The 17,888-nt window shown below is 28.2% G+C and overlaps 3 protein-coding genes and 1 long non-coding RNA gene across 11 annotated transcripts in view; 3 read left to right on the top strand and 1 right to left on the bottom strand.

Moving 5' to 3' along the window:
- Positions 1–2,424, top strand: part of LOC107884507 — a 9,323-nt gene extending 6,899 nt beyond the window's left edge. Inside the window, exon 3 of the long non-coding RNA XR_003839687.1 lies at positions 2,287–2,424. This is a non-coding gene — a long non-coding RNA (uncharacterized LOC107884507). The remainder of the gene's footprint in view (positions 1–2,286) is intronic.
- Positions 2,425–3,563: 1,139 nt separating this feature from the next.
- Positions 3,564–5,748, top strand: LOC100168945 (rab GDP dissociation inhibitor alpha). The gene has a single exon (XM_008187706.3). The coding sequence runs from the start codon at positions 3,934–3,936 to the stop codon at positions 5,257–5,259; it is 1,326 nt and encodes a 441-aa protein (XP_008185928.1). The 5' UTR covers positions 3,564–3,933; the 3' UTR covers positions 5,260–5,748.
- A 515-nt stretch (positions 5,749–6,263) lies between these two features.
- Positions 6,264–11,805, bottom strand: LOC100167495 (E3 UFM1-protein ligase 1 homolog). Its single transcript, XM_016806771.2, has 14 exons — positions 11,632–11,805; positions 11,364–11,484; positions 11,118–11,263; positions 10,475–10,719; positions 10,205–10,397; positions 9,482–9,628; positions 9,095–9,270; positions 8,842–9,021; positions 8,601–8,741; positions 8,011–8,240; positions 7,659–7,932; positions 7,424–7,581; positions 7,085–7,299; positions 6,264–7,017 (listed from the first exon to the last, which is right to left on the bottom strand). Exons 2-14 carry the CDS (start codon positions 11,441–11,443, stop codon positions 6,899–6,901), a joined length of 2,304 nt encoding a protein of 767 aa, XP_016662260.1. The 5' UTR covers positions 11,444–11,484; positions 11,632–11,805; the 3' UTR covers positions 6,264–6,898.
- Positions 11,806–12,495: 690 nt separating this feature from the next.
- On the top strand, positions 12,496–17,882 carry LOC100164859 (Fas apoptotic inhibitory molecule 2-like). 8 transcript variants are annotated; one of them, XM_008187702.3, is made up of 10 exons: positions 12,496–13,072; positions 13,148–13,225; positions 13,521–13,640; positions 13,724–13,813; positions 15,226–15,339; positions 15,410–15,518; positions 15,606–15,711; positions 16,594–16,748; positions 17,458–17,590; positions 17,662–17,882. In XM_008187702.3, the coding sequence occupies exons 4-10, from the start codon at positions 13,792–13,794 to the stop codon at positions 17,776–17,778; spliced, it is 756 nt and encodes a 251-aa protein (XP_008185924.1). In that variant the 5' UTR covers positions 12,496–13,072; positions 13,148–13,225; positions 13,521–13,640; positions 13,724–13,791; the 3' UTR covers positions 17,779–17,882. The 8 variants fall into 8 exon arrangements, with proteins under 8 accessions (XP_008185924.1, XP_008185922.1, XP_016662257.1 ...); XM_008187700.3 differs by having other exon boundaries at positions 13,130–13,225; XM_016806768.2 differs by lacking the exon at positions 13,148–13,225 and having other exon boundaries at positions 13,521–13,631.
- Positions 17,883–17,888: the final 6 nt, after the last annotated feature.

The raw sequence follows: 17,888 nt of genomic DNA, 5'->3' as shown, positions 1-17,888 counted from the left end.
TACTTTTGAGGGAATGACATATCGATTTTATATTTTATTATTATTTGACTATGTATTCCACTTTCAAAATAAATAAAAAAATGTTGTAAATTTAAATGATGTTTAAATTGATTTGAGACAATATTTAAACAAATCGATATGTCATTCCCTCAAAAGTATTATTCTCTATCTTTTTTGTAATAGGTGACTTTACTCTAAGATTACTTAAACGCATAGAAAAAATGATTTTGCGTAAATGCGTTTTGTCTATGTTGCGTGTGGGCCAGAGAGAGAAAACGAATAGTGCGCTGACATCCTCTTAAAAAGAATAATTTCTAAAACTTCCTGAAAATCAATTTTGGTATTAATATATACTCCGATATCCGAGTATCCTACACTATCCAACAAATATTAAAAACTTGGCGTCACACATAACTAAATAAGTAGTAAATAGTAAGTAGGTATAGGTACATAATATCACTAGGTATAACACTAATACGTATAACACATTGTATAGTACTATAGTGTATACACCGTAAGCTAAGCTTGGTGAGCTTTGATAATATTATTATTAACATTTAACGTATATCGTAATAAGAGTATAACTTATAAGCACAATTAAAAAATTGTAGGACTGTTTTAAAATCAAAGATTCCCAGCTCATAATTTAATAATATTGATATTCACAGACTGAATAAAAATAATGAATTTACATATCAAACAATTTTTTTTCTTTATTTAAATTATATAATACATTCATAATAATTTAGCCTATGTGGTGTGTCTATACATGGTGATTTTTTAAACACGCTCAATCCAGATTTTTGTTTAAATCATGCAACATTGTTGATCTAGTCTATTCCACAAGATCATAATCAGTCCACCGATCAATGTTCCCAATTCCCATGAGAACTTGGAAAAAAAGGGTATAAGTTCGTCAAGAGTCAGAAATGTTCGGTCTCGGGTGACGTCTATCGATTAATTAGGATGGTTGGAGTCTTGGAGAGGAAAATAATGGGATCCAGCACTCCCGTCATTATTGGTGCGCAAAAACTGATTATTCCCTCGTGGAATAAACTGTGTATTCAAATTTTGATATTGGAATTTTTAAGTGTAACTAAAGCTAATATTTTAAAATATTTAAATTTTTCAAAACATATTTTAAAGAATAAAGAGTGTCCACTATCATGTGGTGATAACAACATTGATTTTTAAAATTAGAACCTACATGTTGTAATGAAAATTTTAAATCAGATGATTTTTCTGAAAAAAATGTATGTATTATAAATTTAAATTTAGAAGAAAAGGTTCTGGGTAAGGTAATTCTAGTTTAACTAAGGAATAAGAATGATAGTCTGTTAAATACTTTGGAGATGGAATACGGATACGAGCTCAGTAATTATAATTAAACAGGTACTTAGGTACCTATGCAATATAAAATATAAATTTGTTGATAATTATTACTTATTATAATTATTATTATTCGTTGAGCTATAATAGTAAGTTATGCTATAGTAGCTATAATAAAAAAAAATAAAAATTATTATTATTATATTCCAACAATTTTTTTTATATTAAAAAATGTTTGTGTCTAAACTATTAAATGATTAATATTGATAATTTTCAAAACAAAAGTAAATAATATCCTTTTAATAGACTATTATTTTTATAGTATTTAAAATAGAATATCTAAGAAACTTTTTGTTTAAATTTCGATTTCAATTTTCATACATTTAAATTACAATTTTTATAAAAATCATCTGATTAATGCATTAAAACATGTAGGTTCTCATTTTAAAACCAATATAGCCACAAGAATACAAGATACTCCCTAAATGTTGTAAAAAAATCAAAGTATTCGAGAATGTCGTCTTTGAAATAAAATAATTTCAAGAATAAGAATTTGAATAGGTATATGCATAATTAATAAACGTAAAAATGGGATGAGCATTATTATAAAATCATCATGTGCACTAAGTAAATGGTTTGTTTAAATATTATATAACACAAAACATTTTTAACAAAAGTTCAAAAATTACAATTGATTTTTATTTTTTATTTATTTATTTATTTATTTATTTAACATAATTTTTTTATTTAGCAATCTGTTACAAAAGTTGAACAATAACCTCACGCCTCGTAGATTGGTCCGATTTTCGTAATTTTTTGTTTGTTAGATAGAAGAAGCTTCTTTCAGGGCGCATTGGACTTGGATTTTCAAAGCTATTTTTATAAATCTTATGTTATAAGTTTGAATTTAATCCATTTTTACAACTTTTTAATTTTTGCATTATTTTTTGTTTTTAGCAACGTAATCAAAAATCGAAGTCCAATTCGCCCTGTAAAATATCTTCCTCTATCTAACAAAAACAAATTTGAAATCGGACCAATCTACGAGTTGTGAGAGTTTTTCCTGTAAAGTATGTTTTTTTATCGATGTAATACACCCTATCACCCCCCCCCCCCCCGCCAAATAGGTATCGCGTAGTAGAAAAGTATTATAATTGAGGTGGCAACTAAAATATACAATTTAATTTTCAAATTCAAAATTGTATAGAAATGCGGAAAATTTGAAAAACTGGCACCTGGACCCTTAATTGATAAATTAAATTTTTGAGTTATACATTTATAATGATAAATTAATCATTCCATCATAAGTTCATAGGTTCATACCATTCACTAGTAAAAATTGATATGAGCTAATTATTGAGCATTGAAGATAACATATTATATTTAGCCATTTAGGTACCTATTAAAATATGTTAATTGTATATTATAATATTACATTTCCATTATTTGTATTTGTTTAAATTAAATTAAGTATCTACCTATCTTATTTCTTGTAAATTTAGATTTGTCTGATGAGAGACAGTTGAATAAATCTTATAAGTTTCCTCAAAGTCGATTATAATTATTTATAATATACTAATCTATTATACTAATATTGAGCATTAAGCATACAATTTGAAATTTCTATTTATTTTTCTCTTGTTTAATCGGACATGTTCTATGCCCTATAGGACAGTGATTGTTTAAGCATTATGGTAATGATAAGCTAAATTAGCCTAAATTTAGCTTGTATTTTTTTAAGAGTATAACAACGATACAAATAACAAATATTAAAATATATCATAACTAATAGCTACTGGCTACTGGCTAATAACAGTAAGAGGTATATAATTCATATATTTTTATATTTATATTTTATAATAATAATATTTTAATATTGCGGTGGTAATCACTATAATCAGTACTATTAATAATGCACAGCAGCAGCTTGCTTGTAGTTGTTGAACTTTCAATTCAACCACAGAATATTATATTATATAATATATATTATTATATAAACATAATTAGGTATATTATGTATTTATGTCTGAGAATTCAACAACTGTGGTTGTGATTACACATATATAATCTAAGACCGTGTGATTACATATGAATTGTGATTGTACTCTCGGTGGAGAATCTGTTGTCCATAATAATATGTGTTTTCTTTGTGTACACTGTACCAAACAGTGTGACCTTGACTAGCTTCCCAGTGTTTTATCAATTTTTTTTATTGATATTTCCGATTGAAGAATTTTCGTCGACGTCATTTATATAGTATAGTAATATAGTGTACCCAGTACTATTACTATAGTAGTGTACAGACGTACACCTTATTGTGTCCGACTCTCTACCACAACAATTCGACGTTTTCCTAAACTCTTTTTGTTCGCGTCTAAAATATTAAAGGACACAGGCTCGTGACACGAGGAACGATAATAATAACAATCAATAACATACTTGCAACTCTATCTAATAGCGCGGTTATAATTTTTCGTCAATCGTTTTTGATTTCGTGTTTTTGTTATTTTGTTGTGAGCTTATCCGATCGGAGCTTCAACCGGGCTGTTAGGACACGCAGCGTGTCGTTGGCGCATCATAATAGATCATAATTAATAATTAACGATGGACGAAGAGTACGACTGCATCGTGCTGGGCACCGGTCTTAAGGAATGCATCCTGTCCGGTATGCTGTCGGTTTCGGGAAAGAAAGTGTTGCACGTCGATCGCAACAAGTACTACGGCGGTGAGTCCGCATCGATCACGCCGCTGCAGGAACTGTTCCAGAAGTTCGGCGTGAAGGAACCCGACGAGAAGGAGCACGGGCGCGGCCGTGACTGGAATGTCGACCTGGTGCCCAAGTTCCTCATGGCCAACGGTCTGCTGGTCAAGTTGCTCATACACACGGGCGTGACGCGCTACTTGGAATTCAAGTCGGTTGAGGGTAGCTATGTGTACAAGGGCGGCAAAATTTACAAGGTGCCAGTCGACCAGAAGGAAGCGCTGTCGTCGGATCTGATGGGAATATTTGAGAAAAGGCGGTTCAGAAATTTCCTGATATTCGTGCAAGACTTCCAGGAAAACGACCCCAAGACATGGAAGGATGTTGACCCGCAGCGCATGTCCGCCTATCAGCTGTACACCAAGTTTGGTTTGGACAAGAACACTCAGGACTTTACCGGCCATGCTCTGGCTCTCTATCTTAATGATGACTATGTCAACGAACCCGCTGCCAATTTAATCAGACGCATTAAGTTGTACAGTGATTCTCTAGCTCGTTATGGAAAAAGTCCGTATCTGTATCCTTTGTACGGGCTCGGAGAACTACCTCAAGGTTTTGCTCGTCTTAGTGCTATTTATGGTGGTACTTACATGTTGAATACTCCCGTTGATGAAATCGTTTTTGAAGGATCGAGTGTTGTGGGCATTAAGAGTGGTGGCGTTGTCGCTAAGTGTAAACAAGTATTCTGTGATCCGTCTTACATAAAAGAAAGAGTAAAAAAAACAGGTCAAGTAATCCGTTGCATATGCTTATTAAATCATCCTATACCAAACACCCGTGACGCGCTTTCTACTCAGATTATTATTCCACAGAACCAGGTCAACCGTAAGTCTGACATCTATGTTTCGTTAGTAAGCAACACCCATCAAGTGTCTGCACAAGGATGGTTTATTGCTATGGTTTCTTCCAAAGTTGAAACTAGTAACCCAGAATTGGAGATCAAACCTGGTTTGGATTTGTTGGGATCAATCAAACAGAAATTTGTATCCATTTCTGATTATTATGAGCCTATTGACGATGGAAAGGATAGCAAGTTATTTATTTCAAAGTCGTACGATGCTACATCACATTTTGAGACAACATGCTTGGATGTTTTGGATATTTACAAACGAGCCACTGGAGAAGAATTTGATTTTTCAAAAATTAAACTAGAAAGTGAAGATGTCTAATAATTTACAAAAATGCATTTTTATTATATATTATTATATCTCAATGAGAAATTGTTTCTATTTCATATTATCTCTTAATCAGTTTATTGCCAAATATTGATCTAAATCTTTTTTGAGAATTGAAAATATCATTGCTGTCAAATTATGAAAATTTTTCCAATGGATGAAGTAGGTGCCTAAAGTTAAGAATATTATTGTAGAAATATCTTATTAATTTAAAACAACGTTCATCAACAACCCTTTAGATAATCATAAAAATATTTAACATAATATATGAATATTATACAACTTTTTGTAATTATTATTTTATTTCTATTATTTTATTCTTTTTGTAAAAAAATGTTTATTATAAGTTGTACCTGTTTTTTTTTTTTAAGTCATTTTTATTGGCATTATCGCGTAATTATGTTAATGGGCGATTTTCTTTATGTATGAAAAATTTCGTGGTGTCAATATAAAATTTTAATAAACCTACAAAAAATATAGTTTTTTTACGCTTTTTCTGTCTGCTTTTGAGTCACATTGGCCATTGTGCATAATATGTTCAGATTCAATTGATAATTTAAAATAACAGTTTTATAGTAGTTAACAAAAAAAGTACAGTTTTTGTTTTGTTCTTTTATAATTATCGCCAATAGATATTTAATCAAATCATTAGTATTGTAGAACTGATGTCGACATGATATAAAAGGTCGTATCTTAACAACTTTAATGACACTATATTTGAGATTGATTCAAGTTTGTTTGTGCATTGATACTGGTTTTATGTTTATGTAATTGATACATTTTCTGTTAATTTATCTAGTGAGGCAATGCTATGAAATATCATAATTATCCAGTATAACTAAAACTAAATACAATTTCTACTGAACTATGTATATTAAGATTGTTTCCAGTATTCGTCTCTTGAATAAATATTTCCAGTGATTATGTCTTCAGAGAGTATCAAGTCACACTAGCTGATTGCAATCCTATTCTTTGAACACATGATTTAGAATAAATTACTATGTTATGACATTTTGTATATTTGTTAAATATTAAATTAAATTCAATATCTATTTTATCTTTTAGAATAATTATCCTTTTTTTTCAAGAGTAATGTCAAATCTTGAGAATCTTACACTAATTGTCTGAATTATTATGTTAATAGATTAACAATATTACTTAGTTCAAACATGAGTTCAGGAAAGGTCGCAGCAAACATTCTATGTTATTAATTATAATTTTATAGATTATGATTATGCTGTGTCATGTACTCGTGAATGTGAAATACATAAACAATATAAAACTGCACAAACATTGTGGCATTCCACATCATTCAAATGGTGAACAACAATTTGACCTGTACAAATTACACAACATAAAATTATTTTAAATATGTACTTCTTAATTCTAACCCTAAACCAACCCATTTAATGATAAGTTATTCTTATCACCGTTAAATTACATTTGATATGACATATTGACATAATTATAATATAATTTGTTGTATATTATGACATATAATATAATATTATCAATTTTCAATAATAATTGTATTTAATAGCAAGGCAAGTGCAACTAGGCCATGAAGTAAATATAATGTAATATCTCAGGGCTGGCTGTTATAAATAACATTCAAAAAACAATTTAAAAGATCTTAAGACTTTTTAAAATTGATCACGAGGTTTTTCACATTGCACGTAGTTTCTTCTAGTTTTGATTTAATATTATTTTTTTCTTCAGGATCTTCAGCTTTCAAGAGTTGTACAACAAGATCTTAAAAATACAGAATGATATTCTTGTTTAGTAAAAACCGTACAATAAAAGGTACTAAGAATCATACCATGGTAATTTTGTAGAACAGAAAATTCCTGATCACTTATGTGTTTTTGTAAAAATCCCAAGAGGACAGATACAAATTTCCCCGAGACTTTAATCATTGTCTGTGTAATAGATTGGAAAAGTATTTGTGTAGCAATTAAAAGTACTTGTGCACTGTCATCCTCAATGTCTGATAGCGATTTCAAAAGAAGTTGACGATTATTTTGTAAATGTTCCCTGACAAACAACAAGTGGTTAAAAACTTAAAAATGTGTAAACGTATATTATGTAAGAAGATTATAATTTTAAGAAAAAGGTTAATATAAATAATGTATTATGTATATATTTATTATATAAGTACCTTTCTTTTTTACGATCGTGTTTTTTTTGTACTATATCTACAGAAGACAATAACTCATCGACAGCTTCATGGAAATCATCAATCAGTTTAGATGTCAATGATTTTTGAAGTTTTTCAATGGCATCTTCAACTTGTTTATCATATTGGTTAGATTTTGACTGAAAAATAATATGAAATAATAAAATTGCTTATCATAGAAATTAATGTAACTATTAGAGTTATTAATATATAATACCTCTGAGTTATGTTCTTTATTTTGTGCTACATAGCATTTAACTATTTCTACAATCTCTCCACCAATAGATTTTAACAAGAATGACGTGAGCTGTCCTTGAGTTTCAGTATTATCAAATTTTTGAATACCTTTAATATATTGATGTAAATCAGACAAAAGTAATAAAAGTTTGTCTCGAAAGTCCTGATGTACTCTACGACGATCACCCATCCGGTTTGCCATTACTTGATCATAAATTTCTTGTGATCTCCTTAGAGCTTCTTTATTCAAAATTCTAAAACCAAGAGTTATATTCAATTTTTCTTAATTTCTTATGTGTTTTTATTTAATTATATTAACATATATGTATTACGGGTAGAGATATGAAACAATTTTTTCTATTAAAGAATTCTTATCTTCATCAACATCTTTAAATGTTTCATCATTTTCTAAATTTTCTCTAATTTCATCTGCGTTAACAATTTCCATCATAAATTGTTCACTAGAAACTACTTTATTTTCCTGTTCATCAGAATCAGAATCATGTTGTTTTGATTTTTGTCCATATTTTTTTTTAACAGCCTTTATCTTAGTTTCTCGTCCCTAAAATAAGATAGACTTGTTATTAAATTCTATTGTAGTGAGCATGCATCAAATATAAATAATAGTAGCAAATTAATGTAAGCAAATTTAACTATTAATTAAAACTGCTTGAAAATTATATTTTGTCTTAACACGTCGACTGCGTATGTCTTTTTGCAGTTTTCTCCCAGTGCGTATGTATAAAGTAAAAACAAGTCTAATAAAAAAATAAAATAAAAAAAACTGTTCTTAACGACGTATGTATACATATTTAAAAACATCCAGCAACGCGTAAGGAATAATAAACCATTAACTTTAAATGAATGTTGGATGCCAAATGACATCAGTACACATTCAACATGTTAAATCAAAATTAATTACCTGTGTTCCACCACCGTGTTTTCCGCCAGATTTTTTTTTACGTTCTTCTTTTCGACTGAGTTCCGGGTTTTTATCCTCTGCAAGCTTTTGTTGGATTTTCCAATTTATCAAAGCATTTGCATATTCTCCAGACTCAATAATCTAAAATTAACATTAACATAATTTCTACAGTTTTAAGTATAATGTTTATAATTAATTATTATAAAAATATCATATAGACCACAGTAAAAGTTAACAATACCTTTTTTACTTTTGCATCTAATGTATTGATTATACGTTCAGATTGCACTTCTATAAATTTATCGGTTACCAATGCGGTATCATCAAAAATTTGAAAACCCTTTGATATTTTATTTTTTTTTAACAAATATTCCAAAACCAATACTCCGTCTTTTGTGTCAAAAACTACTGGTACAAAATCCTAAATATCAATTATATACATTTATATTTAAATGAAAAAAATATTTTTAAAAACTAGAGGAGATAATACAAACCATAATATCAATCCAAGTTCCGGTTGAAATACATTCCTCTATAGCAGCAGAAATGTCATCTAATATTTTGGGACCAACAGAACATGTGGTCAATGCAATTAATTCTTTTCCAAGTTGCATACGTGAAATATAAGAAATAGGATCAGTTATACCAACGCTATTCATTGCTTCATAATCTGAAAATATTTTTAAGTAACATTAGTATTCAGTCAATAGCCACCAAGTGGAAGGATATTATTTAACACTTGAACGGATTTTAAATAGACCGAAAAACCTATTTTCATTCCAACGTACTGAAATTTAAAATAAAATTGTTTGCCATTCCTAAAGAATGGTTATAAATGATAGATTCACAAACATCGTTATAATACTTAGATAATTATATACCTAAATAGTTATTGTTGGTGTAGAAATTCATAACCCAATTATTTAGAGTTTTAGTATGTATGTTTGGAATATATGTACATGAATTTCCAATTCGGTCTGTTAACATCCCAGGTACTTGTTTTTCTGCTAACAAACTCTCAAATACAGCTGAAATATACAAGTTAAAAAATTATTACATACATTTTTTTCTTATAAAATTGTTTATCATATTTATTAGGTTACCATATGCAATAGAAATGACCATCTGCCTTGTAAGTATTAAACAACTTAAAGAGACTAACAATGAAGATTTGTTTTACTAATTGTTAGTACATGATAATATTAGTTGGGTTAACATAAGGCAGTGGTTCTCAATTAGTATGAAGCCACGAACCCCTAGCCAAAGCATAATTGGTACGGGGACCCCTCTATTGTAAAGACTTACTTTTCAAATTAAATAAATTAATTAATACCTTTTTCAGGGTAAATCGAGTTTCAATAGTCCAAAAATAACCGTAATTTTACGGCTATGCATTTAATAATTTCACTAAATTAAAATAAAAATCAAAAATCACTACATTACTACAAAACCGCGGACCCCTAACATCAGCGCCCCCTTGAGGGTTCGAGGACAACCAATTGGGAACCATTGGCATAAGGTACCTAAATATTATTGTGTTATAAACATAACCAATAATATTGAATACGGCAAAAAAAAAATGATAAATAATTGTAGGTACTTACTAAAAAATTCTTTTTCATCAAGAGAACATTGATTTATAATAGCTGTACATAAGACTGGCCGAGTAGTAGCTAGAAGAGCTCCTCTAACAATTCTTTTAATAGAATTGAAGTAAGAATCGGTGTAATATAAGTATGGATTGTTTTTATTTTTGTGTAGATTAAAAGCCAAATTTTTATTGCGTTTTTCAAGCATCTGAATTGTAAATTATTTATTATTATTATTAGGAATTACAATTTATTCGAGAAGATAAAAAAAAATTGTTGTTTTACCGAATCAATTATATCCACAGGCAAATCAAATTGCTGAGATATTTTTAATGCATTTATGTGTCCATTTTGTTCTAGTTTGTCAAGTACATCCTCAGCAATCTGATCCAAATAAGTCAATCCAATCAATTGACCGTGAACAATACAATAATCATCAGGTTCATCCTTGGCTAATTTTTCACACAAGTTTGAAGCAACGTCTGGATCAACTTTTAAAGCTCTAGCAGCATCTAGTATGTTTATACGACCTAGACAATTTATTCTCATTACTCTAATTACTAAATATTATATATGTACCTAATATTTTTTTGTATCGTAGTTTTACGGGCAATACAATATCAATTTTAAAGACCAAGTCAAAGAATTAAAATAAAACTTGGATGTTTTGCCACACTGACAAGTGGCTTAAATAAAAGTGTACATACATTTTTTTGTTAATACTTAATTATATCAATATCGTATACCTACATATTTATTAATAAGTCTTATATATTTTGCTAGGTTGTTCTTCATTGTTAAATAATCAACTATGTCAACAAACACATAAGCAAGCTATTAAGGCAAACATCTCACACAAATGTACATACAATTTATTGTAACTTTAAATGTTTGTTAAAAATATTTAGATATATATTATAATACACACCTCCTTGGACATAGGCTTCATCTTTTAATTCCTTTGTCAAATGTACTGGTGTTACATATTCTTTACCATCAGTTGTGAACACTACATCCAGTAACTTGGTACTGATCAATTTCGCAACTATTTCTACACAATTTCTTTCCCCTAGTCTAAGAAGACGAAAAAACACAAAATAAAATAAGATTATGTGCATGTTATATTATATGTTGTATATCCAACTAAGAAAGAGTACACGGTAACAAAAATTACCTCTGGGACGAAGTGGTCAACTGAATGCGTTGAAAGTCAGCAGCCAACAATTTTACTTCGTTCCAATCACTTGACGACATGATGAATCAGTTAAGTTTTTAAATACTAATTAAAGTACCTACTAAATAAAAATAAGACGATATCGGTCAATAGTACGAAGTTAAAGTTCAACGTCTACTGTCCAGTCGTTATACTCATATGACCATATAAGATATTAAGATGTCTCCACTCTTCAGTGGTTCTGTCGTAAGTTGTTACTAGATCTTACTTCTTACTTCTTCTTCCTTCTAAATTCTCATTTCTCATAAGTCGAGTTATAATATTGCCACGATAACGGATAAGCCATATACGTTTAGTGGCATGGGCCACGAATTGATAAAAAGCACTAAGCACGGATATCTATATCCGTGATAAAAAGTGCCACGACATTGATAACAATACGACCACGGGTAGGTTTTACCCACTGAACTATATATAGCACAGTCACAGAATAGATGAATTTATTAAGGGGATTCGATACCGTGATTTTCTCTTTTCGTCTAACACACGCGTGACATAGTATTTTCGACGTGTTTTTTTCCAAACATACCAATTAATCTAATGAAGCGATAAGAATTCCGAAAACAGATTTAAATTTGTCATCAAGTCTACTTGAAATCGACTTTCCCACATTTTTGATATTATCTCCCATACTATCTTAAATCGTGTTGCTGAAGCAGCGCTGAATTATCGAAGGCACGGTTATTTTACATGTTCCCCGTTACAGATTCACCCCCCGCCAAACAGTTAATTGATAAGCTTTCAATCGCCTATAGAGAAGAGTCTGATAATAGATCTATTATCAGGTCTATGGTAAGAACCACAGATATGTATAATAACTAAATACCCGACTTTTTCTTATCAATGACGCTGGCAGCCGTTTACAACAAGGGCAAAATAGTATTATCAGTATATATGTCTATATAAGTAAATATGTATATGAATAAATGTAAACATTGCCGAAGTTGCAAATGGCGTCGGGCATCATAATTTAATAATGTTATTGTATATGGAGTCGGGTATCTAGTTATTATACATATCTGTAGTAAGAACATAAACTTCAAACAAATTAATGAAATTATAATACATATAAATTATAGATAATAGCACGGCTATAGATAGTACTATCTTTAATCGTGGATAATAGGGATACAGGATAGACATTTGACGGACTACATGTGGGATGTAAGCGCTTATGTCTAGACGAGCGGTTCAAAGTGTTTACAATAAGCATAATATGCACTGAATACTGACATTAAATAAGCGCCCATGTCGAACGCACCCTATATTGTTCTGTCGTTCTGTGATTTAAATATTTAATATAATATACCTTAAAAAGTTAAAACTACGAATTTAACTAACCTAACCACTATACCTTAATTCGTGCTTAAAACATTTTTTTACGAAATAATTAGTCCCGGTGTTATTGTGTTATTTAATAGTTATTACTTATTACTTATTAGTAAATTTAATTGTAATTGATTTGGACGATTTGGACTAATAAATAAATAAAATCTATATTTCCAATTTGCCATTAGTTTTACACAGAACAGAATATAATATTTTTCATAGTTTTCTACTTTTTTAGTTATATTGTAAATAGGTTATAATATAAACCTTTGTTTTCACAGTTTAGTACAAATAAGATAGTATATAATTCGGACTGTCTGGTAAGTGGTAATTATTAATTAATACCTACTGCAGACCATCATAATATCATATTTTAGTCTAGTCTTCTGTCTTAGTCTGTGAGTCAAGGTGTATTTATTTAAATCCACTTTGCTGTGATTTATACCAATCATCAGAAATTCTGAATAATTTCAGTAAGTTGGATGATTTGTTATTTGGATTTTAATCTATTCTATTGTTATTAAAACCTTTTTCAGTAGCTACTTAAAGTTTTTAAAATGTTATTAGGTACAATGTTTGCTTAGTTGTACAATACGATAATATAATTATAATTATATGTCATCAGTTAACTATCTTGGCTATCCTGATACTCGTTGAAACATTGCTATTTGCTATCTTATATACAAGAAAATTAAGGCTCTTCTGTTTTTATGTTGTTATTTAATACTATAATGTTGTAAGGTTTAATGTTTATTGTATATTTAATAGGTTTTACAATGTTTTCTAAGTATCTATGACTGAAGATCTACAAGATAATCATGAATAAACATAATTTTGATAACGAGCAATTAGAAATAATATCATTATCTAATTATTGCCGTAGGTAAAGTAGGTAGTAGACAGTAGTAAATACTTATACTGATAATTAATATAATATGTATTATAAATTGTATTTTTTTCTTTTTTTCAAGATTAATATTTGACAAAAGAATTTTCAACACTTGTGTACATTTAGGTGATACATTGATCAATTGTGATTATGGATGATGTAAATTATTTGGGTAATTAAAATTGATAACCAAGTTACGTTTTCAAATTTAGTAAAATTATTTAATTTCCAATATAATTTAATCTATTTAGTGCTAGTTCCGACTTGGAAAGTTAACATAATATTTATCCTTTAGTCTCAATAATGTAACAATATCCCTATATTTATTGTTGAGTAAAATGTAATACCTACCTCCTTAAAGATAACTACTGTGTTTTACATCTTAGTTGAATTAACTAAGATGAATCATGTATAATATTGTCAATATTGTCATATTCAGTAATAAATATGGAATTTTGATACAAAAAAAATAATAATAATAATGATATTACTTATGTTAAATACCTATATATTTTTTCTCATTTTTATTATACATCAATTTTATAAAATGCATTAAAATAAAACTAATTTAATTAGTTTGAAAGGTTTTTTATATTGGTAAACCATATAAACGATAAGCATAATATTTTTTTACAGACATAACTCCCTTAATATGCTAGTTTTGTAGAATTATGAGAAACAAGTATTGAAAATTAATTTCAATGTAATCTGTAATTACTTACTAATTACAACTTGTAATGTTGCCTTTTATTTTTTATAAATAAATCATTTAATTATTTTGATTAAATATGGCAAAAGCATAATTTCTGCAGTGTGTTTTTGCACAAAATTGCATCTACATCAGTAAAATGTATGATTATTTATATTATAATAGTAAACATTTTATTTTTAAATTTACTGAAATTACCATAATATACTATGTAATTAATGATTTTCTAATTTTAAATCACTAATTGGTAATCACTAATCACTTTTAAAAATGAACACATAATATGACTATTGAATTTGTATGAAGAAGGCAACACCCAGGCACGGGACAATTTAAAGGGCAAATAACAAAAATTGTTCAATTGTTGGGGAAAATTTAAAAATTTAAAACGTAGATTATTTATTAAATATTGATATATTTCAATTTGTTTTAAAAAATATTGAATATACGCTAAAAACATAAATAAGTACAAAGTTACAACAAACTTTCAATCAAAATTGTACAATATTATAGATTACTAATAAACGTAGGTTGGTAACGATCTGCTGTTCATTTGGTGTCTAGAGTCTTTAAATATATAATAAATAATATTAGGCAAATATATTTTAGGGCAAGAGATGCTGTAGCATCCCAGCCAGTCTGCGCCTGGCAATACCTAACACTTATTAATTAAGTTAATTACTTCCTTTAACTAAAGTCAATTGATATGTAATTCAAATATGTATTGAATTCATACCAATTTATGACAGTGAAAATAATTTTATAATTTACTACATAATATAAGATAGGTTAGGTTAGTGCATATTATGGTAGATATGTATGTGATTTCTATACTAATTTTTTTTAAATTATTTATATCAATGGTTTTTTTATAGGTAAAGAATTTGACAACTATTATGGTGTTGTTTTTACAAACAACAATGAAGACAAAATAAATAGCTCATATCATTTATTAAATACAGAGAAGCAACATGTAAATGTATGCCAAGGTAATTCAAGGTTCAAATTTTCAATGTATTTCAATATAATATTCTATTGATCTTGTTATTTTTGTTTCAGTGTTTTTAAGAAAAGTGTTTTCATTATTGATACTTCAATTGTTTGCATTCAACTTTATGGGATTTTTTTGTTTGTTTACACCAAAAATACGTTTTTTTATTTATAACTTGTAAGAAAAGAAATATTTAAATGTAATTAAATGTCTCAATCCTTGCTTTAATCCCTTAATTAATAATTTAAAATTTTTATGTTTCAGTGAATATATGTTGTCAATTACATTAATATTAAATGTGGTTGTACTTATTTTTTTACACATGAAACGCAAGCATTATCCTGCTAACCTTATAATTTTAATAGTTTTTGTAAGTATGCAAGATTTTTAAATTTCATTCCCAGACTTAACCTTTTAATACTATTATTGAGCTTGATATACAGTGTGTTCATGCTAAGAGGTACCACTAAATATTTCAGTTCGATAACCTTGTATTGAAATGGAGTTTTCGCTGAATAACAGATAGTACTTAAATACACATTTTCAGATAAATTTAAAATTTATAACACTTTCGATACGTACATAGTACATACGCTATTCAACTTACTTTTTTTCAAATGGTAATATCAATTTTTTTTACACATTCAAGTATTTTTTTTTTTAACAATTTACGTATAAAGTTTTTTTCTAATTACAAAATTGTCATATAAAATTTAATGATGAAATTTAATATTTACGAGGAATAAATGTTTAACGAACAGGAAAATGTTGTCAAAGTTATTTTTACTATTTTATCTGTGTGCAACAGGTATTTAAAAATATTAGATATTAATAAGTAACAATAAGTTGAATTTAGTTTAAATTTTGTCAAAAACAAATTACTCGTAAATATTAAGTTTCATATGCCAATTTTGTAATTAGAAAAAAACTTTTTATACATAAATCGTTTAGAAAAGAATACTGTATCCGAAAATATAAAATAAAACTGATGTAATCATTTAAAAAAAAGTAAGTTGTATCGTACATGCGCTTATAAAAAGTGTTAAAAATTTGAAATTTATCTGAAAATGTGTATTTAAGTACTATCTGTCATTCAACAAAAACCCCATTTCAATACAAGGCCATCGAACTGAAATATTTAGTGGTATCTCTTAGCTTGAATACACTGTAGATATAAATATATAATTATATTGTATAACATAACATAAATTGTAATTTTAGAATTTCATTAATTTTAAAACCTTAAATGTAGACTGTTATAGAAGCTTGTACTGTAGGAATTGTAGTCACATCATTTGATTTATTTATACTGCTACAAACATTATTACTCACCTTAGTTTCAATGATAGCAACAACATTATATTTGAGTAAAACAAAGAGAGTGGGTTTATCATTGACTGAATATTGGTGAGTGTTTTAAGTTTGATAGCTATTACCATACGTTATGGTGTTTTAATATTATATCTGGTCCAGTAGCGTCATTTCAGTTTTACAATTGAAGGGGGCAAAAGTTTTGAGTAGCCCTAATGGGTAACTTAAAAATAAAATGCTCTCAGATACATAACAATTTGTTTCTTTTCCTTCTAAAAACACAAAACACATACTTGATACATATCAACTTTCATGCATGTCCCCGCACTCTTCAAAATATAAAATATATATTCCAACTATTAATTGTCAATTTACTATCTTGACAATAATTTCTTAGTAGGTACACAATATATTTAATGTTTTCTCATAATACAGTGAGTTTTGTTTAATGTGATCGATGGTTTATAGAATCAACCGTTTATTAGAATCAAAAATGAAAATCCCAAACTAAATATTATATTGAAAAAAAATGCTTTATGGAATCAACTGCTTAATAGAATTAAAATGGCCTGCTGAACCAATGTGATCACATTAAGCGGCACTCATTGTATTGTGAAAATAGGCTTTTTTTGCGTTAATATAAAGACAATAATGATAATAAAGATAATTATGGTTAAACAGAAACAACCGAGCACCAGCCTGCTTTTAAAATCAGACAAGGAAAAATACCCTCTCCAAATGACGTTACTGATCCGGTCCTTTATATGCATTTACTTAATAAATAAGTTGTATTGTATATTTTTAGCCCTCTGCTGATTTTAACTATATTTTCGTCTGGTGTATTAGTACAAATCATACTGGGCAGTACTACATATGAACTTGTATTCTCGAGTATTAGTTCATTATTATTTTCAATGTTCCTTGTACATGATGCTCAGGTGAAAAATTATAAAAAAAATACCATATTTTTATTATAAAATATTAATGTATAAATTCTTGTTGTTCACAGAAATTGATGTGGAAATTACATCCTGAAGATTATGTTTACGGTACCATCAGTATATATTTTGATATAATCAATTTAATTCCTTATGTACTTCATAAAGTTTACAGCTTTAGGGTATAAAATATAATTTGAAAATCAAAAGACGTTTAAGTTATATACATTTTTGTATTGTTATATAATTATCTTTAACAAAATAATACATATTTTTTGGTTTATAATGCAAATAAAAA

This window comes from Acyrthosiphon pisum, chromosome A2 (assembly GCF_005508785.2).
Source record: "Acyrthosiphon pisum isolate AL4f chromosome A2, pea_aphid_22Mar2018_4r6ur, whole genome shotgun sequence".
Classification (NCBI taxonomy): domain Eukaryota; kingdom Metazoa; phylum Arthropoda; class Insecta; order Hemiptera; family Aphididae; genus Acyrthosiphon; species Acyrthosiphon pisum.
The sequence above is the reverse complement of the archived record's forward strand: the minus strand, read 5'-3'. Positions and strand labels throughout refer to the sequence as shown.